At 42.3% G+C, this 22,074-nt stretch overlaps 1 protein-coding gene and 1 pseudogene across 1 annotated transcript; one reads left to right on the forward strand and one right to left on the reverse strand.

Annotated features, from left to right (window-relative positions):
* Positions 1-97: 97 nt before the first annotated feature.
* On the forward strand, positions 98-16,011 carry LOC120607368 (tubulin alpha-8 chain). Its single transcript, XM_039869270.1, has 5 exons — positions 98-256; positions 8,876-9,098; positions 10,647-10,795; positions 12,181-12,861; positions 15,692-16,011. Exons 1-5 carry the CDS (start codon positions 254-256, stop codon positions 15,983-15,985), a joined length of 1,350 nt encoding a protein of 449 aa, XP_039725204.1. The 5' UTR covers positions 98-253; the 3' UTR covers positions 15,986-16,011.
* Positions 5,465-5,583, reverse strand: LOC120607521 (uncharacterized; annotated as a pseudogene).
* Positions 16,012-22,074: the final 6,063 nt, after the last annotated feature.

The following is a 22,074-nucleotide window of genomic DNA, read 5'->3' on the forward strand; positions in this document are numbered from 1 at the left end:
GGACAGGGCAGTGCCTGGAGATCTGAGCTGCGGGGAGGGGGTAGGGTGGTGTGGGCGGGGAGAAGCAATTGTGACCTGCCCGAGTCCCTCCCCTTTCCTGGCACTGTGATGCTGCAGGGCAGCTGCAGGCCCGGCATGTCTGTTGCCGGCCCCCTCCCGCCCAGTGTGTCACAACAGCGGAGGCGGCTGTATCTGGAGCAGTTGGGGTGGGCAGGCCCAGCTGGGAGGCGAGCAGGCGAAGAGAGCAGCCGCCATGGTGAGCCTGCCAGGGTTGGGGGTTCCGGGCCCGAACCTGTGCCGGGGCAGGGGCAGAGGCTGGCGCTGGCGCCCAGCAGAGAGCCGCGTCTACGTGGGGCTAATGGATCGGTCGCATTGGATCCCCAGAGCTCGAAGTCTCCTGGGGGTGTCAGTTCAGGGTGGTGGGGGGCGGGTGGTGGTCTGCACTCTCGGGAAGAGAACCCCTAGGGCCAGTACCCTTTATCATGAAGGGAAAGTGCAGACCTGGGGCAGGTAGCCCTTCAAAGGGACCTAATGGAGATATGCGTAAGCTGGTGAGGGGAGGGAGGACATGGGAAGTCCGGTGCAGGAAAGGGGAGATTCTGGGGGATCCTCAAATAGGCAGCTCGGAGACCAAAATGGGGTGAAGAGGGCAGTTCAGGGATTCTGGATGGGTGGGCCTGGCTGGTGGCTGGGGGAGTGGGCTCAGTCAGGTCTCCAAACCCAATCACACGTGTCAGTGTACCAGATGTGACAGGGGACTTAGGGCGTCACAGTCTCCCCAGGCTTGGTACTTTCCTTTCTCAGGCCATCTGGCTTGGGTTTGAGGCACTTTCACCCGAGCGCGCTTAGCTCTCAGGCACCTGGCACCCGTGCCAAGTCCCCAGTTTTTCCAGCGGTCAAAGTCAGAAGGACTTTGGCATACAGAAGTCTCTCTCTGGCAGGCCAGGGGACCTCGGACTTCCCGGTTGTTTTGTTTCATACCCGGCTTAGCGGGCTTAGCAGCGACAGCCCCTGTCCTCCACCACAGCATCCATCTCCTTTCGCAGACATGGATCTTACTTGTTGGGGAGGAGGCCTCTTCACACTCCTAGTTCCATCTCTAGAATATCTCCCCTCACCCGGGCACCCAGGGTGAGTAACAGTTGCCTTCAGTCCACTTCTGTGACCTTCTGGAAACCCAGAGTCTCCGGGTCCAGAGCCCTGGTATTTCAGTAGTAGCGAGGTGGGTTGGAAAGGTTAAGTGGGGGAGGGGGACAGAATAAGCATGTCTCACAGGGCAAGGTCAGGTTCCCTAGGCATTCTTAATCTACGTGTCAGTGACCAAGCAGGCCAGAGGAGAACCCCGCTTCTTCCCCTGGCCTCTGCTCATTGTGGAAAGTGCCCAGGGCCTCTGGCTCTGGCCCCAGCTCTGCTGTTTCTAGCTCCAGGTCTGTCCAGCACCCTCCCTCTTTCTGAGCTTGTTCCCAGACACACCTGGGAGTTTAAGAGCTTGAAGGGTATTTGGGAGTGTGGCCAGAGGAATCTACTTTTGCCTGAGGCCCCTTGTGTGGGATCATAGAAGAAGCTCAGAACTGGGAGTTCAGAATTTTGGCTCCTGGCTTTGCAGCTAGCTGTGTGACTTTAAGAAGGTCACTTAACCTCTCTGGACTGTTTTTGATCACCTACAAAATGAAGAGAGGTTATGGCTTAAATTTTCAAGGCTCCACCTAGCTTTACTTTTAAACTTTTTATTATAAAGAATTTTAAACATATACAAAAGGAGAGAGAATGGGAATCCCTGTATATGCTCATCCAGTTTCAATAATTATCTACTTATGATGTCTTGCTTCATTTATTTCCCTTTCCCCCTCTCCCATTATTTTGAAGCAAATCTTGTGCAGCATGCTCAAGATTTCATATTTAGCATTTATAATACCTAGCATTAGCTAGTGCTTTATAATCTTCAAAGTGCTTTCCCTTGCACATTTTAATTTTCACCTGAATATCATAGCGATTCTCAGAGTGGAGCCTAAAGGAGGCTTACAGAAGAGCCAAGGATGATAAGCTAGCCCTCTGAGCAAACATCAGTATGTATTCAATAGGCGAGTTTCTGAAAATACCTAAAAAATAAAGAAATTAAGCAATAAAACTTTATTTTAACTGTGCTAAAGAATTTGGATGTTTAACTGAAAACCTATGGTGAAATATTTTGAAAAGAGATTATCTTTTATTTACTTTGAAACATTGAATTTTGTACAGAAAGTTCTATTTAGAATATTTAGAATGGGCAGCATTGTCTTGATGGGAAAACATTTTTTATTGACCATTTCTCACTCACAGAACCTCTTTTTAAAAATCCCTTGACTCATTCCTGAAAGACTAAGACATCTATAAACCTCGACCAAAAGAATCCCTCCCTTGCAAAACTTTACCTTCTCCAACAGGTCAAGTTTCAGGCATCCATCTTCCATGCTCCCCTTCTCTCATGGAGGTTAGGGGAGGAAGGGTGGAGGCTGCTTCTTTGTTAAGGAGCATTAGAATCAGCATTTCTATAGGTTCTGGTAAGAAATTTATAACTACTCTATAACTGAGCATCCCCATCTGCTCCCAGGGTCCTTCTAGAAGCAGTTCTCTTTGGAATGGCAACTCTGACACCTTTTTTTGGGAAGTGGTATGCAGAATCCTGGCCAGGTGCCCCAAGTCAAGCCTGTGTTCATGACACCAAGGTTCAGAGAAAGTATCTATGGTTAAAGGGAGATGAGAACATCTGCAACAAAGCCTCCTCAACTGCATTCCTTCTGTACTGGGGAGCACCAGATGAGTTGGGATGGGGATAGGCATCAAATGGAAACAAAAAGCCCGTTTCCTGCACAAATGGGTGGTTAGAGGGCACAGTGTTCTGGTGGCAGGGTAGACACTGCTTCTGTGTTTGTTGTTCTCTACAAACTGCCCTTGTGTAGGCAGGCATGGCTGAGCTCTGCAGAGCCTGTACCTCAGAGCACTGTTTGTGGTTCCCAGGGGGGCTACAGGTCACTGCTACATCTTTCCTTCCCATTGTTCAGTGCAAGTACCTACAGAAGTTGCTGGGTCCCTGCCTCTGAGCAGCAGAGGGGCCCTGATGAGCAGAGCTCTCCCACGCTGTGGCTGGGGCAAAGATGCTGAATGAATGAGGAGGGACTGGTGAGTTTTCATGGGAGGCTTCCAGGCTCACATCAGGCCCAGGCAGAGCTAAAGGGTTAATGCTCTTTCTGAGGGGACTCCTGAGTAATTTTGAAAGGAAGATGAAAATTTAAAAATAATTTTTGAGGAGGAAGTAGCTGGTGAACACAGGGCCAGTGATAGGGGGCAAGTGGGATGATGTGGCACTCTTGGAGGGATGAAGAGGACCAACTGCTCCTTTTCTTTTTGGCCACCAAGAAACTGGCAGTGTTATCTGCAGCCTTGACATTTTCCCTCTCAGTATTTTCCTGTTATGATTTCTCCCAGATAATGAACTGTGCAAGAGAATGGGAAAACAAAGTGGGCACTGTGTGTATCGGATTAAAACTCCTTAACTATTTCCTGTACTCGCTCCCAATGTCAGCTAAAGCTCATAGGCCTTTGGACACCATAGGGTCTCCTGCTGGGAGTCTACTTAACCAATACCCCTGCCTTTTCTAAAGTCGGTCTTGTGTCATCCCTACTGCTGCCCTAACTGCAGTGCCTATAATCTGAGCCTCTCTCCTGAGCCACCTTTACTCACTGATGTGGATTTAGGTCAGGTCTTTGTTCTTGCTGTTTTTAGTTTGCTATCTATTCTTTGTTCTGAGTAATTCCAAATATATTCTAATTGAAGGGCTTTGAGCAGAGATAATTCAGACAATCTTTCATGAGTCACATTTGTTCTTACTTCAATTATCCCTTTATAACACTGTTTGATCTACGTTTTACTTGCCATCTCTGACCTAGATCCTAAAGTATAGGTGATTTATTATCCAAGTTTGACAACTAAAAATAATTTAGTATAATAACATGCTTCCTGAAAGTCACCGTGTGACATTTGACCATGCAGGTGGTCAGGGGTATGTGAACTGGTATCAAGTTTTCATGTGGCATACGCTGCTGGCCTGTGTTGCTTTCTTTCCTAGATGATATGTCAATTTTACTGTTTTGCGATATTTTAAAATGATTATCAAAGCTATAAAGCTAGAAATTCTCTTTCTACAGAGGATTGTGATTAGCTATTCATGGTCTGAGAGGAAAGCAAAAGGAAATGACTGTTATTAAAATAGAAATAATATAAGGAAAGGTTTCTTGCTGTGGAATTGTAAAAGGGCTATGAAGTTATAAAATTTCTTTTTTTGACATTCTACGAAACATAGGCTCCTCTTGCCATGGAAGATGGTCATAGGTGGCACAGATATCCCATCTCTCTACCCTTCATGAATCTATGCCTCAGATAAACTTGGCCATTTGTGGGACCTGCCCTAAATTTTCCTGCCTCTTGTTTACACTGTTCCTAATTCCAACTAAAATGGTCATGTTGGCATGTCTAAATTCTCCAAGGTCTCTGCAGATATTTCTCATCCAAGAATCTAAGCCAGAAGTTGTTTTCTCCTCCTTCGAACTTCGTTGCCTCTTAGGCACTGATCACTCTCCTTCTCAATAAGTAGACTGTAAGCCCCATTAGGACAAAGTTTTCATTCTAATTATCTATATATTTATTGAGCACCTGTTACATTTAAGCGCTGTGCTCGACGCTGAGAATTCAGTGAGTAAACAAGTATTCCTTGCCCTCACAGAGCTTACTCCCTCTACTAGGGAAGTCAGAAAATTGAGTAAGCAACTATAAAATGGTGTGATAAATGCAATGATAGGAAAGAAAGGGATTGTGGGAGCACATAGTAGGGGCCCTATGCTGGTTTGTGTTTTTCCATACTCCTTGTAGGAAATGATTTTTAATGAGAGACTTGAAGGATGAATAAGAATTAATTCAGTACCTTTCAATGCCTTCTTGTACATAATAGCATAATAAGTATTTATTGTAGGAATGACAGAGTTGGTATATTTCCCAGCACTAGGTCTGTGGGAGGGGTGTCACAATATTCTTGAGGGAAAGAACTCCTCTGTTCTCTCCATCTTCCACATCTTCAGCTCCTGGATTGCTGGGCAGAGAGGCTCTAGCAGCACACAGGGGATCCCCTTCACCTTACAGGGTCCCAGGAGCATAGAACTGGTCTGAGCCCTACAAGCCCAGATTCAAAATAGAACTGAGAGAGAGAGCAAGAAGTGATGTGAGAGAGAAATCATGAGCTCTGATTGGCTAGAGAAGGGAATCTGAAATATGAGCAAACATATGACTTAATATTCTCTGCTGGGTTAACTTATTACCCGTCTCCCTGACATCCCCCCTCCCCTCCGCCGCCCCACCCAGGGAAACAGATTCCTGGTTCTATTAGAGAAGGATGATGTATATTCTTTTCTTTTCTTTTTTCTTTTCTTTTTACACCTACAGCACCTGGTCTTCCTAGATGGTCTCCCATCCAAGTATTAACCAGGCCCAATCTTGCTTGGCTTCCGAGATAAGATGGGATCAGGCATGTTCAGGGTGGCATGGCTGTAGAATGGATGATGTATTTTCAAAAAGGCTGCTACCAAGAACCATTCTCAGTTTCTCTCTGTATTGGAACTTTTTCCTGTTTGGAGTTTTGTCATACAAGCCTGGCCTTATGATACACTATCAGGCTTGCATTGATGTAGGTGTGAGCACAGCCCAGGGCCCCAGAAGTTCAGAGTGCAGGTGAGGCAGGATGTTGTGTGGTATAAAGGGAAGAGCTTGTGCCAAAGTCAGAAGACCTGGATTCAAAGAAGAATTCAGTCAAAGTTCACATACATGTGGATGTTATGCTTCATAAGTTTCTTTTGATATTACCTTCATTTTTCATGAATTAAAAAGATTGGATCAATTGCCCTATAGAATGTTCCACCTTCTGGATTCATTTTATTTTTCTAATGATGTCACCTAACATTGATCTCTTTGTTTTCTATAAAGTGGAAGCTAAATCTAAAGGGTTTAATAGATTAGGGACTGAGTATTTTTGACAAGAATTTCTTATGGGTAATGTTATGTATTTCATATTATATCACATCAGAAGGTCCTTAATGTTTGGTTTTCTCACTATTAATTGTGTTAAGATTGATCCCAGTGTTAGGCTAGTAACCATTGTAGTTACTTTTCCCCCTGGTGACCTGTAAGTAACAGTGATTCTTTGCGCTATGTAAATATTCAGTTCACCATCAACCTTTCACTTAATGGTGTTGGCATCCTTGTTGATATCAATTATGTAATTAGAAACTGGAATATGGCAATATTTATTAATATATCATTTCTTCTACATTGATTAGTGACACTCTTCTGTTAAAAAAAGAGCTTTCCCTCATTAGCAGGGCTGTTTGGTTAGGGACAAATGAGTTTTATTTCTGGGGGGTTTCTTTTTTAACAACATTAAGGACTTGTTGATTTTTATGTATATACATTGTTTCAATCAGGTGCCATTAGTCTTTTTCTGATGCTCAGTATGTCTTATTTTTGGCAGCGGGAGGTATCTTCAAGTTGATTTCTGAGATCTTTCAGCATTATCCCAGCCTGTATTAGTTAGTGTCTGTGCTTTCAGGGCTCATAGTATACATTCTTTGCTCCAGTCCTGATTCCAGTTAGTGGGGATGGTATTTAGAGACAATCCTTTCCCCTTGATTGATATGGCCACTTTCGGCTTTTGGAAGCATCTATGAACCTATCAGTTATTTCTGAGTCTATCTTATCCCTTCAATTACTCTTGTGAATTAGTTTTCCAGGGAAGATAGCTCTTCCTAAGGGTGTGTGTGTGGTATGTGCCTTATCAACGCCGCTGCTGGCAATGTGTGTGTGTGTGTGTTATTGTGTGTGTGTGAGAGAGAGAGTGGAGAGAGAATATCCCTGCATCCTTACCAAAAAGGCCTAGAGTGTTTCAGAAGGGAGGGCCGACTGGAGACTAAGTAGCTCCACAGGTGGGCCTGGAGGGTGGTTGGGGTGTGGTGGTGATGAGGGCGGCAAGGCTCAGAAGGCTGAGGGTCAGGGAAACAGAGGATGTGGTCACTTAGAAAGATGATGTGTAGGATCAGGCTTCTCTTAGTCCTGTCAACTTTAGATACCTCTTTAGGAAGCTACGGCTGTGTGCTGGATGTGAAGATGTGGTCTGGTTGGTAACATGCTGGTTGTGGGTGGTTCCTGGGTAAGGGCCACTGCTGTTCTTAGGCCTGAATTGAGTCCTAAGGTGAAGGTAGAAAATAGAGCTCACAATAATGGTAAGTGGAATGGGGACCTGAGGTCTCTAACTTTCCACATGTGCCTCTTTCAGGTGGAGAATATAAAGTTACAAGGTAGTATAATGAAATTGATAATGGTAAAGATGGCAACAATAATCACGGTTAACTTATTATTTTCAGATGAGGAGAGGTTAAGTAACTCAGCCAAGTCATACAGCATAGCAAGTAAGTTGAGAAGACAGGATTCAGTCCCAGGGTTTCGGCAAGTTTGTGAACATATCCTTTCCCTGGCCACCAGCGTCAGGGAACTTCAGCCAGATTGTATTTTCAGCTTGGCTGTGTTATCTACTGGCTGCTGTGAACATCTATACTCTAATCTTCCCCAAAGGCAAGGGCACAGTGACAGGTTTAGTGTTGGTGCTCAGTTGTAAAACTGAATTAAGAAGCAACGGGTTCTGATACCTGTGACCATTACTTAGGGCAGCCATCTTGCTCCCATGTCCTGAAAACTTTCAGGTTCCCAGGAGTCTCATACTCCAACGTGTACTCAATGTGTTCCATGCCCTGCTATGTGCTCTGGAGGCTCTGCACCTGGCTTGGGTTACCCAGAACTGGAAAATGCCAGATTGGGTCATGGATAAGAATAGAAACCCACAGACCAGGCACATGCTTCCTGGCTGGGCTCTGGTGGGCCTCCTGGGCAGAGAGCCACGTTGTACCGGCCCCTGCTTCCCCACATATGGGGTGTCATAGGAGAGATGAGGACATCCTCCCAGCAAAAACCCATGGTTGGTTTCCATTCACACACACTTAAATACACACACAAACGCACGCACGTGCACGCACACACCCCTCCTCATCCTAAGCCATTAGTACTAGGACCAATCAGGTAATTGTGGCTTCCCACCAAAGTAACAGAGAGATAAAGACACTCTAAAGGTCAATTTTATTTAACACTTGGCCTGACTGGGAAAGGGAGCAGGTTATGGTGGCTATAAAGAAATTTTCCAACTTCTCAGAGTTCAGGAAGAGCCTGATTTATATGATCCCAACTCTCCCTTGCTGATGTACCAATCTTTTCTTCTTATATTTGTAATCAGAACACTAATTATATCCATGACACATAGTTTCAATGTATACTCCTTCCATGAGTATTTATCTGCTCTATGATATTCAGAGACACATTCTCTTTCTCTCTCTCTCTTTCTCTCTCTCTCTCTGCGCGCATATGTGTGTATGTGTGTGTGATTCTGTTGTTATCACTGGTTCTTCTTTTGGCCACCTTCATCAGGAGTTTCTTGGTTAGTCCCTTGTTTCATTTGTGCAACTGCTGCACTTTTTCCTTTTCTTGGTACAAAAGATTGACCCTGGGAAGCAACCTTTAGAACAAACCACAAAATGGTGGTTCTTTTTCAGAGCTGAGTCTTGGTCTAGATGCAATGGTACTTAAACATGAGACCTCAGACCTAGTTCTCAGATGGCCTGGCAGGAGGGATAGATATCTTCTGAGATGAATGCCAGGAGGCAAGTCCTTGCATGTGGGGGATACACAGGACAAAGACAGGGTTGTGTCCTAGGACTCTCTGACTGTGATTCTGTACTCTCCCCACAGAGGGAATGCATATCAGTCCACGTGGGTCAAGCGGGAGTTCAGATTGGAAATGCCTGCTGGGAACTCTTCTGCCTGGAACATGGCATTCAGGCAGATGGCACCTTTAGTACCCAGGCCAGCAAGATCAATGATGATGACTCATTCACCACCTTTTTCAGTGAGACCGGCAATGGGAAGCATGTGCCCCGGGCTGTCATGGTAGATCTGGAACCCACTGTAGTAGGTGAGTATGAGCTAGGACCCTCTCCACAGAAAACAACCTGAAACTGAGAGGTTTTGTCCATGATTCTAAGGAAATAGAATCTCTAACTGGAAGGTGGGGATGACTCAGCTAAAGCCTTTATACCTCTCATGACTTCTATCAGTTCTTTGAATTCTCCACAATCTTGGGGAATTTCACAATGGGAACCTGGAATCTCTGCTCTCCCATCATAGTTCTAAACTGTACAAAAAAAAATGCCCTCTACTTAAACACCTTAAACCTGCGGAGACAGACCAAAATTGTCAATGTTGTTTACTAAATACTAAGGGTGAAAAATGCAAATAATTTTAGAAATGTAAAGAAGCCTCCAAATAGTCAATTTCTCAAAGAGAATGTTTCTGCTTCCATAATAATTGCAGTCTGTTCTCATGGGTCTGGTATAACCTTGCAGTATCTGGCACATAAAGTAGATAATAGCAGGCATATTCTCTTACAGCCAGAAGTGGTTGTAGTCCTAGAATGAATCTCATTTGGATCTTATAAAACAGGAATTCTGACTTGTATCGGGGCAAGATTCTTGTTCCTTCACCTCTCTCTGTAAGTCTATCCTACCAACCCCGCTTTCCTGGGTCTGACTCTTGGGTCAGTCCTCAGTTCAACATCAGGATTTCCTCAGCTTCGAGACTAGCTCAACAGGCAAGGGGGTGAGAGTTTTACAGAGATGTCTGGGCAAATGTCTGTATGGCCCAGACACTAATTCCTAGGTGTAGCAGACTCCAGGTACTTTAGCCCTTGAGTACTTTGTACAAATATGAAATGTGCAAATTCCCAGGCCACTGTGCAAATGGGTGCTTTCCCTGGTGGAGTAAGAGTTCCCTGAAGGGAAGAGGAGATGAAATTGGAGCCTGATACATGTGGTCTGCTATGTGTCCCTTTTGCTTGGGTCCTTAGAGGTGAGCAGAACCCCCTTGACAGCATCTCTAGGCTTCTGCTCTTCTAGAACTTGGAACGTAGTTTTGTTTCAAAGTCATTCTAAAATATCTCTCATGCCTGACATATTTCTTAATTTTAATAATTTACCACTTTGAGGTGGAGGTTTGGTGAGAGGATCATTCCTAGGAGAGCCTAGGAACTGGGCAGATCACCCTGAATCTCTCTCTGTGTCCCTAGAACATTTTAATGCAAGTGAAATTGGGTTAAATTTGGGGATAACTTTACAACATGAAAGAAAAACAAATAAAAGGGAAGCTTTGAGGGATCAAGGTGGAAAGAAGGAAAGAGTGGCAATCAGCTTTGGTGATTGGTGAGCTTTGTAAATAAGACTTTTTTAAGTTTCAGCCAGGGGAGCAGCTGGCTTCTCATCACCTGCTTGAGTTATATGTTTCTGGTTCTTCTATTGTGTATGTCATTTTGGAATTCTCTTAGCTTTTTGCAGATTTGTTACAGGGTTGTCTGGCTTCACCTCAGTGGAGTTTTACAGATAGGGGAAGTGGAGACTCAGAAGGGTGTTATATAGTATTTTAATGGGAAAGAAGGTGGTAAGACCTGATGGCCTCCCTCTCTTGGTAGATGAAGTTCGAGCAGGAACCTACCGCCAGCTCTTCCATCCAGAGCAGCTGATCACAGGAAAGGAGGATGCAGCTAACAACTATGCCCGGGGCCACTACACGGTGGGCAAGGAGAGCATTGACCTGGTGCTTGACCGCATAAGGAAGCTGGTAAGTGTTAACAAAGGCAGAGAGATTGGTGAGTCAGGTTAAAGTGGACAGGCTTGGACTCATATCTCTCTGAGTAGGGAGTGTAGAGGCATGTGATTCCTGGCTATAGGATAGAGCTCCTAAGATTTGAGAATTTCTGCTTACGTTCTATAAGAAGAATTCACAGGGATGGTACCCTTCCCTCCACTTGGACATCATAGACTACCCTATAGGCTGATGCCCTGTTAATATTTATTGACATTCTATGGTAGTGTCCGGGGGGAATTCCAGACATAAGGAAGCCTAAGCTCTTTGCTTGTTAGAAGCATAGGTTAGCAAAGCCTTGAACTTGGAAGAGAAGAAGTGATTGTTGATACATTTCGGCACTTAAAAATGCCAATTACAAATTATTAAGGAGATTGAATTAAGGAATGTATTTATAATTGACATTTGTAATTATAAATACATTCCTTAATTCAATCTCCTTAATAATGATATGAAGGAGGTTGCTTCCCTGTACTTTACAGATGAAGAAATTGAGGGCCAAGGTGGTTCAATAACTTAGCCCAGGTCACACAGCTAAAAAGTTTCAGAGTTAGGATTTGAACCAGGTTGGTTAGACTAGAAATCTCTAGATGTGGTGTGGTCACTATCTACTTGAGCTCTCATTTCCTTATTTTCACAATGAAAAAGGTAGGACTTGATCAGAAATTCTTTACTTGAGTATTAAGGATATGAAAGTTCTGTGACTATGAATTCTCTTCATTCTGATAGAAGATAACATCAAGTGCTTACTGCATGTCAAGTCCTTGCTCAGAATATTATGCTGTCTCGTTTAATTACCACAATAAGCTTAATATCAGTTTGCGTCCCACTTTTATTGTCCCACTTTAACTAAGAAGCAACAAAAGTTTGGAGAGGTTCAATAACTTGCTCAAGTTTTTACAATTGGGAAATGACAAATTAATATTAAAACTCAGATTCTCTGACTCCATTTATATTTCTGAAACTGGTACCCTGAACCATCTTCCAAAGTTGGGCTGAGATGTGTAGGCCAGAAGTTTCCACAAAAGCAAATGATAAACGCAGAGGAAGTGGGTGAGGAATTGGGGCTCTCAAGGGGCATAGTCATTAGCCACTGTGGTTCTGAAATCCTCATTTTTGATTTAACCAAGCCAATGAACTAGAACCTTCATGTACTTATAGGCATGTGCATGTGTATATTGCCACCCCATATTTTAGCTAGTCCTCCCAAGATCAATGCAACTCCTTTTGTGTTTCCTTACTCCTTCAGGATATTTTGATTTCATCCACATAAAAATGTGGAGTGGGGAAAACAGAAAGGGTTGACTGCCTTGGTCCCACGAGAGTATTCTCAGAAACTTCTCATATCCTACTCTTCCCAGACAGATGCCTGCTCTGGCTTGCAAGGCTTCCTGATCTTCCACAGTTTTGGTGGGGGAACTGGTTCTGGTTTCACTTCTCTGTTGATGGAACGCCTTTCCTTGGATTATGGCAAGAAGTCCAAGCTAGAGTTTGCTATCTACCCAGCCCCCCAGGTCTCTACTGCGGTGGTTGAGCCCTATAACTCCATCCTGACCACCCATACCACACTGGAACATTCAGATTGTGCTTTTATGGTGGATAATGAAGCTATCTATGACATCTGCCGCAGGAACTTAGACATTGAGCGCCCCACCTATACCAACCTCAACCGCCTCATCAGCCAGATCGTGTCCTCCATCACTGCCTCTCTCCGCTTTGATGGGGCCCTCAATGTGGACCTCACTGAATTCCAGACTAATCTGGTGCCCTACCCTCGCATCCACTTCCCACTGGTCACCTATGCACCCATCATATCTGCTGAGAAAGCCTATCATGAACAACTCTCTGTGGCTGAAATAACCAGCTCCTGCTTTGAGCCCAACAGCCAAATGGTGAAGTGTGACCCGAGACATGGCAAGTACATGGCCTGCTGCATGCTCTACCGTGGTGACGTGGTGCCCAAAGATGTGAATGTCGCTATTGCTGCCATCAAGACCAAGAGGACAATTCAGTTTGTAGACTGGTGTCCCACAGGCTTCAAGGTGAGAGCTGATGACTTAGGGAGGAGAATATATACTAGAGAAGCAGAGGGAGATTACCAAGGATGGGGGAGAAAGATGTGTAAACTCCAGGGCCTTGGACTGATATACAAGACCATGGGCTCTTCAGCCTTAATAGGATAATAGGGGAAGAGGGGCTTAATCCAAGTTTAACATTAATTTCACTCATTCATTCACTCACTCATTTATTTGTTTATTTTAGGTAAGGAGGGGCTTTATTTTAAAAGTATTAAAAGAAGGGAAGGGGCACTATTGCAAAAGGGAGAAGGTTCTCATAGCTCCAACCCTAAGATCTGCAAACATCTCAAAAGTCAGGCAGAAAAGGGCATTTCTTTTATAGGGAGGAGGAAATAGTCTAAAAAGAGTCTGTGTGGGTAAGTGGGTTAAACAAGATGAATAAGCAGAGGTAGTTGTGATCTGATAATAGATCAGAAAATGGAGTTAACTAAATTATTCAAGTTGCTAAAGAGGTGAAATTCTCTCCTCTCAACAAAAAGATGTGTTCTTTTCCCAATTTATTGTGAAAAATTAAACATTTACCCTGTAAGCCTTAATCAATTTAGAGTAAGGATAAGAAATTTTATGGTTATATATGACTTTGAATCACTTATATTGTGAAGCTCTGACATTTTCCATTAACCAGGAGTAAACAGAAACTGAGAAAGCCTATTGTAGATCAGGTATCCACAGTCTGGAAAGTGCCACAATCTGAGGATTCGTGGAGAGATACAGAATATCCAAGGAAGACCCCTGAATCTCAGGGCTAGTTCAATGTTGAATGAAACCACCCTTTTTGAGTTGCAATGGCAAGACATGCAGCTGGCTCTGTGCACATGAACTGCTTTATCACTTTGTCCTGTGTTGCATGGTCTTTAATCAGATTCCACCATCAAAATACCCCCAGTCATGCCTTTAATAATTTAGAAGTTTACTACGCACCAGATGTGGTTGTACCATTTGCTAGAGATAGAGATTGAGCATGTCTCAATTTTTCCCTGGTGGGACTTAACAAGGCACCATATGCCAGCCTCTTGGATAACCTATTTGCCTATGAAGCTTTAACCTAGCTGATCTGCTGAGTAAGGATGTGTAATATTCATCTCCATTGCTGTACTCTTAGCTACATACGTAATTTTTTCCCCTAGACTATGCCTATTTTTTATGGTACTTCTGTCATTCTTGTAAAAATAATCAAAATCTTAGGGTTGGAGCTATTTTTTATGGTAGTTCTGTCATTCTTGTAAAAACAATCAAAATCTTAAAAAAGTATAGTTCTTTTTTTCTCTTTCAAATGGGAACAAACAATAAAACATGCTAATGAGAAAATAAACAGGAAAAAAGGTAGAAAAAAGTAAGTTGTGAGGGTGCTGGGGAAATAAAAAGGAGATACCCTGTCATTCTCTCTCCTTTATTTTAAGCTGAAGCTCTGGGGTTATGTCCAGAAAGATAAGATAGTGCCAGCATTTTGAGCTGCTTTTCAGAAAATCACATGCTGTTGGAGTGAATGTTGCTGAAATTCTTCCTCTTTTACCTTCCCCAAGGGTTTTTGCCTCCACTTGACTTAGGTCAAGGGATACTATTGTTTAAAAGAGTGGAGAGTTGACTCTAGGTACAAAGGTTTTGCTGGTCAGGGCTGGATCTAGCAAAATATGTAATGTGGCAGAGTTTATATTCATTGCCCTTCCCCTTCTCATTTTTGGTTCTTTGGCCCTGTCTCAGCATACCTTTATCACTAAGACACAACTTTTGTCTAAGAGGAATGATAGACCTTTATGAATCTGTTTAATAGGTTAACCACCTTGGTAGCCTGCTGCCACTCCCACCTCCGCCTCTCAAGAGGACATGAATTTTAAGGCTGTAAATTTAAGATATTGACAATTAAGGCATGGTGGCCTGGGTAGGAGAGGTATTTTTGGACAGTACCATGGATCTCTGCATCCCATAAATATTATCACAGCTTGTCACCTTAGACTTCTTCCAGTTTCCTACAGTTCGTGGGGTTGGCTTTGGTTTGGGATATGTGTATAGGGAAAAGAAAGATTTCTAGTATAATAGCCCCACCATCAGACTGGGCTGAGTTAGCATGATGGATCCTGCCGTGCTATCAGAACTGGGAAGTTGGTTTGTTCAGGCAAGAATTTTAACTAAATTTCTTTGATTGGAGTCCTTGCTTTTCTTCCAAGAAGCTCCACTGCTCAGAGACATAGGGCCTGCTTAACACTAACACTATTGCCAAGGCCTTTTGGTTCTTTTCATTTATTGCTCTGGAATATCTCCATGACCTTTTAAACAGCTCTTCACTCTTGGCAGAGAAACTTCCCTAAATTTATTGACAGCATAACTAAGAGGAACTTCTGATGACCATTTGGGAAAGAATAAACTTTATAATAACTTCAAGTCTAGAAATTAATTTGCCTCCAAATGGGAACGTATTTCCCTTTTAGAGATAAACATGTATTACACACTTTCTCCTTAATAATAATCTCATTCATTGCCCTCATTTGTCTACTTGAATCTCTCCACTAACATTTCTATTATCAGCCCTGTTCTCCTTCTTTTCTTCTCCAGTCTTTAGATTCCCTAATCCTTCCTCTTGGATTTGCTTATACCCAATCCTACTCACTTTTATTTTCTCAGTACTCACTCTTCTCTACCTCCTGATTCCTTTTTCTTCATCTCTAACCTTGCAGTCCTGCTCCTATGCCTGCGACCCTGTCTTGCTATCACATCATTTTATGAAGATGATCCATCTTGAGTTATCCTTTGGCTGCCCTGCATCTTGTTTTGTTTCTCCTCTTTCTCTGTTCCCCAGGTGGGCATCAACTACCAGCCACCCACGGTGGTTCCAGGAGGGGACCTGGCCAAAGTACAGCGGGCTGTCTGCATGCTGAGCAACACCACGGCAATTGCGGAGGCCTGGGCCCGCCTAGACCACAAGTTTGACCTCATGTATGCCAAGCGGGCCTTTGTGCATTGGTATGTTGGAGAGGGAATGGAAGAAGGAGAATTTTCCGAGGCCAGGGAGGACCTGGCTGCTCTGGAGAAGGATTATGAAGAAGTGGGGACTGATTCATTTGAAGAAGAAAATGAAGGGGAGGAATTTTAAATATACATGTTCCTCTTGGTTGTGTCTCTTTTCTTGTGCTGCTTCACTCCAAGAACATTTAACTATTCCAAGAATAATAGAATACACTCCCAACACCAGCCTGATTTCTGTCTTACATAGGAAGAGGGTATCTAGCACCAATACCTGTGCGTGACTGGGCTGAAAATAGATGCTGAGTTATGTTAGATCCTCCCAACAGCTTTGTGTTACTAAAAAAAATGAAAGTCACTGTCTTTGGGTTAGGATGAAGCCAAGTTATGTGTGTGAAAAGGCCTAATCAGGATTTTAAATTCTAGATTAGACTGTCCCCCACACTCCCCTGCCCCAAATAGCCTGCTAGCTGGGGAATTGTAAAACACTAGGGGAAAGGAAAGATCTGGGCATTGGGAAGATTCTGGAAAGTAGTAGCACTGTTCTAAGAGCTGGAGAATTAGTGAGAAACAAGACATACAGTTTTCTGTCCTTATAAACACACAACGAAACGAGGGAGATAATTTTAGATAGCATTAAGTAATACGAAATGAACAGTGGTGAGAGAAAGTGCCTGGGGGAATGCTCCTTTATATTGAGTTGTCAGAGAAGGCTTCATGGGGACCTAAATGAAGAAAAGAGCCATCATGGAAAGTTCTGGAGTTGGGGGATGCTGAGCATAGGGCAAAAACACAGATGTGGGAATAAGTTTGGAGGGCCTGAAGAACAGAAAGGAGTTCAGTATGCCTGGAGGATGGTGAGAGATGGAAGCAAGGCCCAAGAGCTAAGCAGAGGTCAGAGTGTACTCAGTCTTACAGATCATGTAAGGAGTTTAGGCTTTTTCTAAGTGAAACACAGAAGCATTGGAAGGTTCTCTGCAGGATAATGACTATAATTTATATTCATACATACCTTTTCTCTACTCTTCCCCCGGATCTTAAAATGCATATTCTCATTTTGTAGATGAAGAACCTGAGGTTTAGAGAGTTTATGTTAGAGACAGAAAGAGATGGACCTCAGTAGGGACCACCAATTCTATTCTGTTGTCTACCGCACACTGTTTCTACTCCTCAGTACTTGGGCCAGGTTCCAACAACTGCCTTGTAACATGACAGATGGAGGAGAAACAAAAATCTATGTCATTTACAAAAAGAGGACAATTTAATGCATCTCTTTCCTGAAGTTGGCAGCTCTCGTAGGATTTTAGGAAAAATCAAGACTCTCTTATTAAACTACTAATACGATATCCAGGGTTGGTCCCCATGCATTAAATGTACACCTCATTGATTGTTAACTCTTTCTAAATATTTATATTCGATATTCTTCGGAAGCCCTGCAAAAAATAGAATAAAATGTTCTAAGGAAAGGAAGATTAGGCAAGAAGTGGTGCTAATCACTTCTAAAGTATCGTTTTTAGAGACCACACTTTCCTGCCTTTCTGTGAAGGAGATCATGGTGCTAAAAAAGGAAGCCCAGATCAGCTGTCCACTGTGACCTTGTTTGCCTGAGATCATTCCTGCACCAACTTCCATAGGTGTCTACATGGGCAAACTTAGCTGTGTTAGAGATTGAGGGTTAGGAGCTGTCAGCCTCATCTCAGAATGGGGCATATTCCCTCTTGAAGAAATGAGAGACTTACCCTGGATTTCAGAAGCCTCAAATGACTTTCTGAGTATATAGCTATGATATAATTAGGGAGAGAATGGCATACCCCTGAGGCCAGGGGTTAAGGCTAGGGTAAATCACTTACAGCGTGATTCTTTCCTCTAGATTTATGTGAATTAGTTGAAAATAAACATGAATGGCAAATCACAGAAGTGATGCCTGAATGGTATGAGTAAAAGGATTGGGCTGCAGGATAGATTGAGGGGTGGTATATAAGAGCCTGGGATACATTTCCCTCCAGTTTCTCCTCTTCCACTTTTCCTCATTTGGTTGAGTCCCTGTCTGGTTAAGGGGTTGGGTACCTCTAGTCTTGTTCAGTTTTTATGCCTCTGTTCATAAAGTTGGAGTATTGAAGTTTAGAACTAGAGATAAGTGTCCCTAGAAAGAGGGTGACTAGGAAAGTGGGTGATTACCATTCTCCAAGATAAGGCAGCTTCATAATTCTTTCTCTATCATGGGATTGGCTAGAGGCTTTTTAAGACTGTAAGTTTGGCAGATGCTTGAGAAGAGAACTATGCAACAGCCTTTGGAAGGTTGCTTGTTTAGCTCTTTGGGCTTTAGCCTGGATTATTCATTTTCTTGAATCCTACTGGTAGCTTTTAAGGACTCCTAAATAACTTCTACTTATAAAAAAAGTAATTTTTACTTTTTTATATTTTACCCCAGGAATTAGAAGAGTCCATAGTTAACATACTATCTAGTGAAATCTGCATGGATATTCATAAGTATCCCTCATTCCAGCATTGGCAGTCCTGGGTACTGAATTCTTAACAAGAGGGACAGACCTCCAGTCTTTTGACAGCCATCAGCTTAGGTTACAAAATGAACCTACTGAGGGAGAAGTTAGTATGTTTATCTACTCCGAACTCTTGCATCTATTAGCAATTTGATCAGCAGTTAACTTTTCTCAAATACAAAATTGTCACTAGCCCCACTATTCTGAATTTTTAAGGATCACTGGATCAACCCAATGGAACTGCCTTTCCTATCACCATGCAGATCTACGAAAGGGATTGAAAACTTTCCTTTTTGTGTTGTGAGTCTAAACTCTCTCTCTCTACACACACACACACATCCCAAAACAAACAAATAAAAACACCCCAGTTCTATAATTCGTTTTATTTTTAAGGTCTTGGGACAAATTTATGATGTTGACTATCATTTTAGGGATGATAAAAGTGAGAGTGAGGGGGTCAAAAAGGGAAGATATCAATACTGATAGTAATTAAATTTTGTAGTGCTTAGGATATCTTTCCTTCTCTTTATAAACAAAATCCCCAAGCGTTAAGGTGAGTCCTCACTTATCCACATTTTTTTTCATGAATATGCACAACTCCATATATGATCTTTTATATATTGTATTTGGGGCTTAGAAACTGAAGTCTAAAATGTAAGGCTGTATGGCTCATGGTTAATGAGAAGACATGGTCTCTCTAGGCAGGTTCCATTATCTTGCAGTAAGGAGAAATAAAAGCAGATAAAATAATCTTATTATTAAACTACTAATACCAGGGCAAAAATGCCAGTGCAAAAATCATTAGTAAAATATCAGCAAACAGAATCCATACCACATTAAGAAAATATAGCACAACAGGGATTTATTCCAGGAATTCAACTATGGTTCAATACTAGGAATTCCATCAGTCAGCATGTTAATGGGGAAACACTAAAGGCATTTTACTAAAGTCAAGAAAGTGGTAATGGTAGAGAAGGCCTAGTGTTGCCACTACTATTTATACTGTACTGTATCTAACTGAATTGGATAAGAGAAAATAATAAGAAGAATAATTGAAGAAGTAAAACTATATTTATGAATGATATAATGATAGACTTGGAAAACCTTATGCAAGAAGATTAACTCAAAATTTTAGTAAGGTAACAGGATATTCAATTAACTTCCAAAAATTAACAGTCTTTATTTTACAAACAAAATAACCAGTTAGGATATAGTGGGAGAGAAAGCCTCCATTTACAACAGCAACAAAAAGAGAAATGTTTAGAAATAACTAGAAATATTTAGCAGCCTTTATTAGAAAAACTTTAAACTCAAAGACACAAAAGTAGACAAGAAAATTTAAAGATGTTCTTTATTATTGAGTAGTAATTTTCAACAAAATAAATATATTATTCTCTCTAAGTTAATTTATAAATTTAATGCAATCCAATAAAATGCCCACAACTAAAAAAACCCCTTTATTGTGAAATCATGTGATATTTGTCTTTCTCTATCTGACTTATTTCATTCAGCACAATATCCTCTAGGTCCATCAAGGCAATATTTTTTTCCATCCCCTTCCTTTTAGTGAGTGATCACTTTTAATCTGAAGTGATCTCTTGTAGGCAGCATATGTAGGGGTCTTGTTTTCTTACCCATTCAACTGCTCTTTTGGTTGGAGCACTTCTTTTCCATTTGAGGTACTGGTTGATAGGAATGTAGTTATTATCATTCTTTATTCCTGTTTTTGAGACACGTTTTTTCTTCTTAAAGAAGTCCCTCCAACATTTCCTGTAGTACTGGCTTGGTGGTGATAAATTCCTTTACCTTATTTTTGTCTGGGAAGCTCCTTATCTGTCCTTCAACTCTAAATGATAGCTTTGTTGGATAAACTATTCTTGGTTGTAGATCCTGGGTTTTCATCACATTGAATATTTTGTGCCAAACCCTCTGTCCTGCATAGTTTCTTTTGAGAAATCAGCCAGTCTTATAGGTGCTCCCTTGTAGGTAACTAACTGCTTTTATCTTGCTGCTTTTAAGATTCTCTCTTTGTACTTAACCTTTGGCATTTTAATTATGATATGTCTTGGTGTGGGCCTCTTTGTGTTCCTCTTTCTTGGGACTTTCTGAGCTTCCTGGGGTTGTGTGTCTACTTCCTTCAGCAGGTTAGGAAAGTTTTCCATCATTTTTCTTCAAATAGCTCTTCTACTTCTAGTCCTCCCTCTTCAGGTATTGCCATGAAATGAATGTCGTTACCCCTAATTTTTGCCCCATAGGCTCCTTAAATTATTATATTCTTGATTATTTTTTTCTTGCCATTCTGATTGGGTGTCTTTGGCTTCTCCATCCTCTATATCAGTGGTTCGATCCTCTTCTTTATCCACTCTATTTATTCTAACATACTCTTCATCCCAGATGATGTGTTCTTCATTTCTGACTGGTTCCTTTTTATAATTTCCATTTCCATTTTTATGTTTTTTATCTCTTTTTTAAAGTTCTCACTGAATTCATCTACTTCCCCTAAGTTCACTGAGCATCTTTATAACCAGTGTTTTAAACTCTGCCTCTGTTAGATTGCTTGACTCCTGGATCTCTCATTCCTAGATCTCTGTTTTGTTCTCTCATATGGTTTCTGCTTCTTTGTCTTCCCATTTTGGCTGCCTTTCTGTGTCTAGTTCTATGTACTAAGTAAAGCTTCTAAGTCTCCCGGTCTTATTAGTGTGGCTTTGTGTGGTAGGCGTCCAGTGGCACAGTCCTGAGAGGGGTTCAGCTGCAGGCCAAGTTTAGCCATGCCTGAAACCAAGATCAGTTGCCACTAGTGTGGGTCTAGATGCTGCTCAGCAAGTGGCATAAGACTCACTGAGGACACACTTGGATGTGGCTTGGGTAGGGCCATGTGTTGAGAGTGTCGAAGTTTCAGGAAATCCTGGCAGAGCAACCTCTGTTATCCAGTTTGATGATGTCTCAGCTATGAAGGCACTGCATCCACACACTGGGAATGGGGAGGGCTCAACAGAGGAACAATGGATACCACCAGCACTTCTGCCCAGGAGAAAGCCTTGCCTCCAGCCCTCGCTCAGACAACTCAGTGTTTTCCTATAAGTCCCTGGTGCCCTCTGAGCAGCTGACCAGCCTTGGTGCTCAGAGCAAGCAGGTCCATCACTGCGAAAGTCCGCTCGCAAAAATGACCCCCTTAAGAGGCGCTTGCAGCTGTCACAGCCTCTGTCCCACAGCCTCAGGAACGGGCAGCCTCGCGTCTTCACCCCCTTCTACCTTCTACTGTTGCAGGGTAATTTCTTATTTCTCTCCCTAGTTGTAGGGCTTCTGTTCATCTAGACCCAGGGCAATTTTGCTTGTTCTTTGCTCTGTGTTTCTCTCACAACTGATGTGGTCCCAAGAGAGGATGAACAAAGCTTCTATCATCTACACCATTTGCCCAGTCTCCATGTTAATATTTTTCAGTCTATTTTTCTCTCTGCTGTTAATATTGGTTAATTCCCACTGTTAAATATTCAAGTTCACTGATTCTTTCTTCTGTCATCTTCATTCTGTTGAGCCCACTCAATGATTTTTTTTTCACTTGAACCTTTGGCCTGACCAAATAATATTTTCTTTTTTTAATAAGTGTTTTTTAACACTGATTTTAAATATAGCTTCTATTTTGTACAATGAATTTCCCAATTACAACACAATTCTAATAAAATGTAATGTTATTTCCTTTCCCTGTGCATGTATTTTC

This window comes from Pteropus medius, unplaced genomic scaffold (genome assembly GCF_902729225.1).
Source record: "Pteropus medius unplaced genomic scaffold, Ma_sr-lr_union100, whole genome shotgun sequence".
NCBI lineage: Eukaryota > Metazoa > Chordata > Mammalia > Chiroptera > Pteropodidae > Pteropus > Pteropus medius.